Below are 9,699 nucleotides of genomic sequence, written 5' to 3' on the forward strand. Positions count from 1 at the left end.
TGTTGTAGATGGCTTCGGCTTCACGTTGTCGACGAGGTGCCCACGAAAGCTGCCCGTGCTGTCAACGACGCAGACCCACGATCTGAAGATGAAAGTTGTGCCTTCGTCGAGCACGGCGCTGGTGAAGTTGAAAGATGCCATTGAGTTCACCGGTGGATGCTCGATGAACACCCTACCTGGTGTGCTAGCTGTCGGTGTTTAAGCTCAAAGCCCACCGAGAGATACCCTGAGATGGTAGATTGTAGGTGGGGTATCGCCGAGATCAGCAACTCGAAGGTGCAAGGAACATGAAATTTTAGATAGGTTCGGACGCAGTATGCATAATACCCTACGTCCTATGTGGTGGTTTGTATTGCCTTAAATGATATAATGTTTGGAGGGGGTCCCTGCCCGCCTTTATATATTCTGGGGGACACAGTTTTATGGAAGCCCTAGCCCGATACTAGCTTAGGAGTCCTACTACTCAGGTAGTTTCCTTCTGTTCCGACTAGTCTTAGAATTGGTATAGGGTGTGGGTCATTATCCCATCCCATATCCTAGAATATGTAGCCATGTGCGCAGTCTCGTGGCCCTGATCTAGCATAAGTTTGAGGACCTACGTCATGGAATTTTTGTCTTTTAGAAAGCTATTATGCATATGGATTATAAATAAATAAATAGCCCGCTATAGCTTCGCTATAGCCCGCTATTACCTTTTTAGGAGATCTACCGCTACCTATGCAACATTTGTCAGCTACGTCCGCTAAAGGGGTTTTACAAGATTTAGCAGTGCTAAATATCAGCTAAAGTGGCTTTTGTGAGATTTAGCAGCGCTAAATGTCAAGTAGCTAGTAGATTTTAGCATTATTTTCCTAAACGGTATTAAACGGCCGTCTAAACGGGTTTAAACACTAAACGACGGCCAACTGCACAGTTTAGGGGCTAATCGGATCCCTAAATGGTTGACCGGTCTAAACGGTCAACGGAACGTCTAAACGGCCAATTCGGTATAAACGGGATGGGTTTGAAACGTTTTTTGGCGCCGTTTGGTCCGTTTAGAGGCCCGTTCACGTAATGGGCTGCATTTGCTCGGGATAAATAAAAATTGGGCTTTTTTCGCGGGCTTCCTGAGTAGTACTAGGGTTAGTGGCTCCTCCCCTCTCTCCCATACGTGCCTCCCAGGCAGCAGAGGTAGCAGCCGCCCCCCAGCAGGCCAGCACTAGCAGCGCTGCAGCAGAGACGGCGAGATCCATTGGATAGCCGCCGCCTGTGCCGCTGTGCGAGCTCCTCTGGTCCTCCGGCGCTCATCCGCTCCTCTCCTCTCCCTCCTCTGCGGTCTCTCACTCTCTCAAGCCAGGCGCTACGAGCTCCTCTGGTGCTCCCTGCTCCGGCTGCTCCTGTCCAAGATCCTCAGCGGCGCTACGACGGCGCGGGCTCCTGCTACGGCGACGGCGGCCAGGAAGAAGAGGCCGCAGCTGGCCACCATCGAGTGGCGCCGCGTCGACGACGAGAAGCAGGGGGTGCCGGGTCGCTCCACTAACGCTACTGTTGGACTGTTGGTGCTCCCCAGCGCGCCGTCGAAGGCCACCACACGGAGGTCGACGAGGAGCAAGAGGAACCGAGGAAGATGATGAGGAGGACGAGGACGAGTCATCGAAGAAGCAGCTGAGCCCGGTCTCCGTGCTGGAGCAGCGCCTGTTCGAGCACTCGCCGCCGCCGCACGCGCAGACGAGCTCCTCTCCTCTGCAGCCTGCAGGTCGTCTCCTCTGCGGCTCTGCCTCCTCTCCAATCCAGCAAGGTAACTATGCTCTTCCCTCTGCTCCCTCCATTCTTCTTAATTGATTTCTTATGCCATGCTCTGTTCTGCCCCGTAGCTGTGTTATTTAGTCTTAGTTCAATTTGGTTGCAGATGACATCTAACTATTAGGGTTCAAATGTGACTAGGGTCACCAAATTGAGTATGTGGTGGTTTCCATTACTTTTTAACAGGAATCATACACTTTTTCCTTGTTTATGAGAACATGTAAACCATGCCTTGTCAGTCTTTTAGTTTTCTTTTTCTTTTCTGGGTACAGGTAAACCATGGTATATAAATTTTTTACATTCTCTGTTTCTTGCTGAGAATATGTTAAACTCCTACCATGCCATACTTATTTATCTAGCTCACTAGCTCCACTGACCATGCTATGTTAGTATGTTGATGAGTTGATATGATATGTTTTGTTCCAAAAAACATGCAGTATGTCCTCCGCTGCCTCCAATCCATCGCCAAAAGCAGTGAACAAGCTACAACTTAAGAGAAATCCGGATGATATAGGGTGGCAGTATGGAGTTCTTGTTAATCAAGATGATCTGAATGTGATCCAATGCAAGTTATGTCCGATGGTTGTGAGGGCTGGAATTTATAGGTTGAAGTTACATATTGCTGGCATAAAAGGGCAAGTCCGGTCATGTCCCAATGCGAATCCAGAGGACAGGGAGAACTGCAAGAAAGCTATTGAAGATTCCAAGAATGTTAAAAGGTCTAGGATATTGGAACAACAAGAGGTTAGAGATGCTGTGACCGATGATATGATGGACATAGAAGATGGCAGCACGGGCCTTGACGACATTGGCACCTCTCAACCACGAGCAGTTGGTCCTATGGACAAGTTCACCATGCCTATGGACTCTAGTTCTTTGGGTTCCTCAAGAAACCTCCACAAGCAAAAGATTTCTGAACATATAAAGAAAGAAAGGTTGCACAAGTTGAAGAGATATATTGCAAGGTGGATGTATGTGCAAGGTAAATGGATCAATATTAGTTTTTGGATCTTTTAGGAACATTAATTTCATTGAATACTAACCTTTTACTTTAATTTCAGGAATTCCTTTCAATGCGATAAATTGTGATGAGTTTGACCAAGTGTTGGAAGCTGCTGGCCGCTTTGGGCCAGGTGCAAAGAAGCCTTACCAACATGAGCTGCGGGAGAAACTACTGCATGAGGAAGTTGAGGATACAAAGAAGATGGTTATTGATCATGCACAAGAATGGGCCAGTACAAGGTGCTCTATTATGACTGATGCATGGACAGATCAAAAGAGGAGAAGCATAATGAACATGTGTGTTAATTCTTGTGTTGGAACATCTTTTATTGAGTCAAAGGAAGTCTCAGCTGAGGCACACACAGGACAAATGATTTTTGAGCTTGTTGATGGATTTATTGAGAAAGTTGGGGAGGAAAGGATTGTCCAAGTGGTCACAGACAATGCATCAAATAACATGGCAGCAAAGGATCTGCTTTATGTCAAGAGACCTCATTTGTTTTGGAGTTCATGTGCAACCCATAGTATTAACCTGATGCTTGAAGCAATTGGGAGGATGAAAAAGTTCAAGACCATACTTGATTCGGCAAAAGATCTAACCATCTTTATTTATGCTCACCACAAGGCTTTGTCCCTGATGAGGAAATACACAAAGAAGAGAGACATTATTAGGCCAGGTGTGACCAGATTTGCATCTGCCTCTCTCACTTTGCAAAGCTTGTATGACAAGAAAGAACAACTAAGGATGATGTCCCAAAGCGAGGAATGGGAGAAAATTAGTCATGTCAAGAAAAGCACTAAAGGTGTACAAGCCACAGCCACATTGGTGAAGCCTATGTTCTGGAATGGTGTTAATCTTTGCTTGAGGGTTTTTGAACCATTAGTTCAAGTTCTTCGCATGGTTGATGGGGATATTAAACCATCAATGGCTTGGGTGTATGGTGATATTCTTAAGGCCAAGGAGGAAATAAGGATCGGCCTAGGGAATGTAGACAAGACTGGGGCTGCTTTGTACAAGAGTATCATACAAATTGCGGAGGAGAAAATGAAGAAACGGTTGGACTGTCCGGTTCATATGGCTGCATATTGTTTAAATCGTTATTATAGCTATAGCAAGCCATCCATCTTTGACTGTGAGGATGTCATGGATGGGTTTATTGCAGCTATTGAAACATTCTATCATGGTGACTACAACAAACAGAGTCAAGTGCTCAATGATGACTTTCACAAGTTTAAAGGAAAGCTGGACATTTTGCAAAAAAAAGTAGCACAAGCTGGCCGCAAGGATTATGATTTCAGTCCAGATATTTAAGTTGATTGCATCAAATTGTATCGTTGGCTGTTCTACTAAGTCTAACCATTTATTCTTGTGCAGCTAAGTGGTGGGCAACTTATGGAACACAAGTTCCAACATTACAGAAATTTGCTATTAGAATTCTCTCTTTGACATCAAGTGCTTCAGGTTGTGAAAGAAATTGGAGCTGCTTTGAAGGGGTAAGTCTGCAAAATTTACTAAGTTAGTTACTCTATTCAGCATGTCTCATTTTTGTTCAGTCACTCTAATTGCATCTGAATTATTTGATATATTGTAGATCAATACAAAGAAAAGGAATAGGCTCACATGTGAGAGAGTTGAATCACTTGTCTATGTTAGATTCAATCATCTACATGCAAAGAGGAAAAATAAAGCCAAAAAGAATAAAAATGCAGACCCGCTTGTACCAACCGAAGAAACCTTTGCTCAATGATGGATGGTCCAAGGTGCAGATGAAGAAGGGTCCGATGTTGAGCCTGTGACAGGCCTCACATGGAAACTAATTGCTGAGACCTGTGGTGCTGATGAGGTCACAAAACTACGTAGGAGTGCAAGATTGGCTACTGCAAGAGAGGTTGAAGAAGAACCCGAGTCTGATAGTGAAGAAGAAGCGATAAATGAGGAAGATATTGACTTTGAGTCTGATCATGATGATGTGGTGGTCACAACTGCTCTTGAGCAAGAGGGGGAGGAAGACAATGATAGTTGATGGGCTAAGCATTAGACTTTGGTCGTCATAATCATATTAGCACTATCTTTGTCGTTTATCCACTTTATGAACTATTGTTGCTTTCTTTGTAAGAACCATGCTTTGTTTGTGACTTTGTGGTGCTTGGTTTGTAAGAACTATCTATGTTTGTGCTTTGTGGATGATGTTTGATGTGTCTATTATATCTCTCATTGATGTGAGCGCATTTAACAACATTTGTCTTGCTGCAATGTACAATTAATCAATTATGCATACCACATACTAACAAGTGTACCTTTATTTTCAGGTACATATCCCAAGATGGGAGGACATCAAAATCTTCATATTTACTTCACAAAAGGTTAGTGAAAATCTATACAATTTCTCTATTTTTTTTGCTACAGTACCAAACCGTTTAGGCCGTTTAATTCCGTTTAAACATGTCTAAACACGTTTAAACCCTAAACAGTACCTCGCCGTTCGTCTACGTTTTTCGTCTAGGAAAAGACTGGATTTTAGTGGTATCATTCGCTCGAAGATACGGTCAAAAGAATCGATACAACTAAATGAACATAGTGTGGATTCTAGACAATGTAGTATGGGCACCGTTGGGCAGTTAAGAGATATGTTAGAGTTTATGTTTTGGTGTTAGACCAATAATGCTTATAGTTTTATATGTGATTATTGATTATTTTATCACTCCGTTAAATGATTTAGCTTTTGTTATAGCCTGCTATAGCTTTCTATAGCTTTTTTTTAGAAGGCTGCCGCTAAACTTTATGGCCTGCTATTTACAACATTGGCATCCACCCAAATTACATGTACCAATTTTCAGGTGAAGCAAAACATCACTGATATTGCTGTCAAAAGAACCATGGAGACCATAATAGGGAATTGAGCAAATTAGGCTGCAACAATAGTACAGGGAAAAAATAGTTTGGCCACAGAATATAAAGCAGGTGGTCTCAGTCTGCAGGCCTTCCATCCCAGGTTCTCTGAAGACCAGAGCCTCTCCATTATCCGCTTACGAGCTTTTTAGCTCCTCTACCAAATTGCTGGCTTCAATTATGCTGTTGGGTCTCATCTGTGGACTGTCATCAAGGTTGGACCAACTGGCTGGCTTGTAACCCAGCCCGTAAAATGGAGCAGATGGCCCTCTCCCAGTCATTCATCTCTTGGGCTGGAGTCGGGAATTCATCTCTTGGGATGGACTGCATGGTCTGCAACGCCAATGGACCTGGCCTGCTAAGAGCTAAAGTCTCGAAGCCAACAGAGCCTAGCGATAAAATCCTACTAGTACAAAGCAGGCAGCCGCCGCGGGTGCGATTATTCATCGCTTCAGGTGATCACTTGAAGCGAATGCAATTTATTTGCTACGGTGTGCAGTTGTTGTTTTAGGCCGCACATTAGGCCCGTTAGCGCGCATGATGCATAATTAGTTTCACCAGCCCCACAAACTTCACGGGAAAATAAGCATCACGAGTAGTACTCCCACGAGAGGAAAACCAATGGACCTGTTTGGGACAGCTTCTGGGGCCAGCTTCTGAGCAATTTTAAGCCGCGGGCTGGCCAAACGCTCCGCTTCTAGGCCAGCTTCCCCCACCAGCGCTTGCGGACAGGCCTGAGGAAACGCGCTGGAACGAGCAGTGGGAGCGGACCAGCTTCCGCAGCTTTTGCCATCGTATAGGGCTGCCTCCCTCTCCACCCGTCTCTCTTCCCCAATCCAGTTCCTCCCGTGCCCGTGACCGAAGATGGCGACGAGCTAGGCGGCCTGACCCCCCGCGCCGGCCCGCGCCGCCCCCCGCCGGCGCCCCCCGCGCCGGCCCGCGCCGCCCCCCGCCGGCGCCCCCCGCGCCGGCCTGCGCCGGGCCTGCGCCGCCCCCTGCGACGATCTTCGACGCTGCAGCCTCCTATGCTCCTCCCTCAACCGATCTGTGGTATTGGCCTGTTGAATGCATACACTATGGTTGTGTTCTGCATCCAGAAAATGATAACCGATCTGCGTGGAACCGATCTGCATGGAACGACAGTTGTTTGCCTGTGTTGTGCACCCACACCTACCAACATCACATAACACTTTTGGTCATTACACCTCTTTGAGTAATTCATGACAATTGTTTGCCTGTGGTATGAATGCTCACTTCGGATTATGTTGTTTGCATGTTGTTTATAAGGAAGCAGATACCAAAAGTTGGTCTTGATTTTGTCAGTGTAAGTTTATAATATATATTGATGCTTTTGCAGTTGGATATATTTCTAGTTATGGATTAAAACTTCACACATTACCTTTAAAAAAATCCATTAAGTAGTACCAAAAATTCAAGTTACTGCTTTATTAGTTGTTTCACTGTGTTGCAGCGTATATTATGTTTGATCATGTTGCTTTCAAGAATGTTAAAAGTGGCACTATAGAATATAGAGTGGACCTGCCAAGTGCTGTGAGCAAATGCTGCTGCATTTATATACTCCCTGAGATCTAAAAGATAAGTCTCTTAGGACATTGACAGTCTATAAGGTGACACTTTGACTAGTAATTTCTATAAAAATGAACTCTCACTAAAAAAGGATTACACATTATGAAAGTATTTTCATGGTGAGTCTAACATCAAACTTACCTTATTCTATCAGATATGACTCTTGATATCGTGATGGTTAAGGCTATAGAAGTGTGATCAACATAAATCCTAAACCACCTTATATTTTGTATAGAAGGGAGTATTTTAGAACCATAGATAGCTATACTAAGTCACTACTACTAGTAATAGGAATTTTTTGCTGTTGTATCGTTAAACTGAATGCTACATTAACTTCCTTTTTCTTGTAGCGACACAGTTGTGTTTGGACTAAATACCAGTACTTGTGGGTGTAGACAGGTTCACTCTCAGTACATTAAGAAATTTACCAGTTGTTTCCAAACTTCAGTGCATCAGTTGTTTCCAAACTTCAGTTTCCAAACTCTAGTGATTGACGCTTTCTGTTATTACCTCCTAGCGAACATAATTAAATGACAACCCATAGATACGCACCATGTAATCCTAATCACAATCAATTATTCGTGCAATGAAAATGTTTACTGTCTACCACCACTATGTAGCATGCCCGACTTTAATTTGAGTGCTACCGATATGTCTTGTCCTATCAAGAAACAAGATGGATTACATCATATCCATCACGGATGCATGACTGTTTTTTTGGTTAGACCATTGAAATTTAGAGTTTGGCAAACTTGAGAGTGAATTCCTTTGTTGAATTTGTTGAATGCATAGATGGAGAATATGCCAATGCCAAAGACTAGGAAACCCAATGCACAATGGGATTCAAATGCCGCAAAAAATTTTAATGAGATATGTGTGGAACAAGTCTTGGCAAATAACAGACCACAAGGTTGTTTGAACAACAAAGGTTACGCCAAACTTATTAGCCAATTCAATGAACGGACGGGTAGGAATTACACCCGTGTTCAAATGAAAAACCGATGGGATGCATTGAAAGCTGATTTTACCACATGGAAGATACTACTTCTTAGTGCGTCTGGATTGGGAAGAGACCCAAAGACCGGTACAATTGCGGATAGTGATGATTGGTGGGAAGAAAAATTGATGTAAGCAACCTTGCGTTTGATTTTGTTGTATATCTCATTATGTTGTTGTATGATAATATAAACTTATAGAGTTTTTGTGTTTCAGGCCATGCCGTTGTGCAAAAAATTTAGATTTGCCCCTTTGGATAACGAAGAAGATATTGAAATCATGTTTAGTGGTGCGTCCTGCACCAATGCAAATGTTGTGACTCCAGGTGCAAGAGAGGGGTCAGCTGGTAATGGTAATGCAAATAGAAATTGTAATGATAAGGATAATGGTAGTGATGATGTCCAAGAGGTACATCCAAGTTCTGCTGAAAAACAACCTGCGAAAAGAGGTGTTGCTTATAAATCTCCAAAGAAGGGGAAGAAAAATTTTAGAGATATGCAGTTCAAGCGTTTTGTGGACTCATTTGTGGAGAAAGCTAGTTCAAGCTTTGCAACTTCTTCACCCACTGATCATGTTAGGCAAGAGATAGCAGAAATGTTGCAATCAGTCATTGAAGCTGGGGCATATGAAGGAAGTGATGAATATTTTTATGCCACGTAACTCCTCATCAAAAAGGAATTTAGAGATGTGTTTGTCACTCTTAAAACCCCTGAAGGGAAGCTTGGATTGCTTAAGAGGACTTGGGAGGTGAAGCGTCCCCCCCATCAGGGAAGACTTAAAAGCGTTAATTTATCAGTCCCAGGAGGCTGATAACACTTTTATTACAACAGGTGGTACATCACCGTACAACTCTTCGCGGTAATGGGCAGTGAAGCGCCACTATCGCGAGGATTACAACTAAAACCCACACCACTACACTAGTTATGAAAAGAGGATCATCAGAGTCTTGCGCCATGCGGAATCCAACGGTGGCCTCAACCACAGGCAAGACTGGGTGCAGGACAAAACCCTACTCGTTGTCTTCGGGGACGTAGTCTGGGTCTTCCACTGTAAAAGTAAGAATGGGGTGAGTACAAACGTACTCAGCAAGTCCAATCACACCCACGGAAGGGGGGAGGGTATAATAGAATTTAATGCACAGGATAATCCAAGGATAAGGTTACGGTTCATTTGCGGAAAATACAGTTATATGCAGGGGTTCGTTTTAAAAGCACTTTTCAATACAGGTTTTCTTATACCAAGGAGCACACAGTGTTGATCCACACAGGATCCAAGTTTGAAAATGCTACCGGACTCCCCGTCCGCCGTAGCTCACGGCACAACTGCCGGACACCTTCCAAACGACTCACACCAGCCCAATCATTCCCAGAGAGAAACACTAGTTATGTGACCACACCGTAACTTGCCCAATACCGTGGGCACGGCTATTCGAATAGATTTTC

General features: G+C 43.9%; 1 protein-coding gene across 1 annotated transcript; it reads left to right on the forward strand.

The window, feature by feature from the left end:
• Positions 1–1,518: 1,518 nt before the first annotated feature.
• On the forward strand, positions 1,519–4,985 carry LOC112895392. The gene is made up of 4 exons (XM_025963342.1): positions 1,519–1,777; positions 2,220–2,764; positions 2,844–4,278; positions 4,377–4,985. The coding sequence occupies exons 2-3, from the start codon at positions 2,221–2,223 to the stop codon at positions 4,094–4,096; spliced, it is 1,797 nt and encodes a 598-aa protein (XP_025819127.1). The 5' UTR covers positions 1,519–1,777; position 2,220; the 3' UTR covers positions 4,097–4,278; positions 4,377–4,985.
• The last annotated feature ends 4,714 nt before the right edge of the window (positions 4,986–9,699 follow it).

This window comes from Panicum hallii, chromosome 5 (genome assembly GCF_002211085.1).
Source record: "Panicum hallii strain FIL2 chromosome 5, PHallii_v3.1, whole genome shotgun sequence".
In the NCBI taxonomy this organism is placed as follows: domain Eukaryota; kingdom Viridiplantae; phylum Streptophyta; class Magnoliopsida; order Poales; family Poaceae; genus Panicum; species Panicum hallii.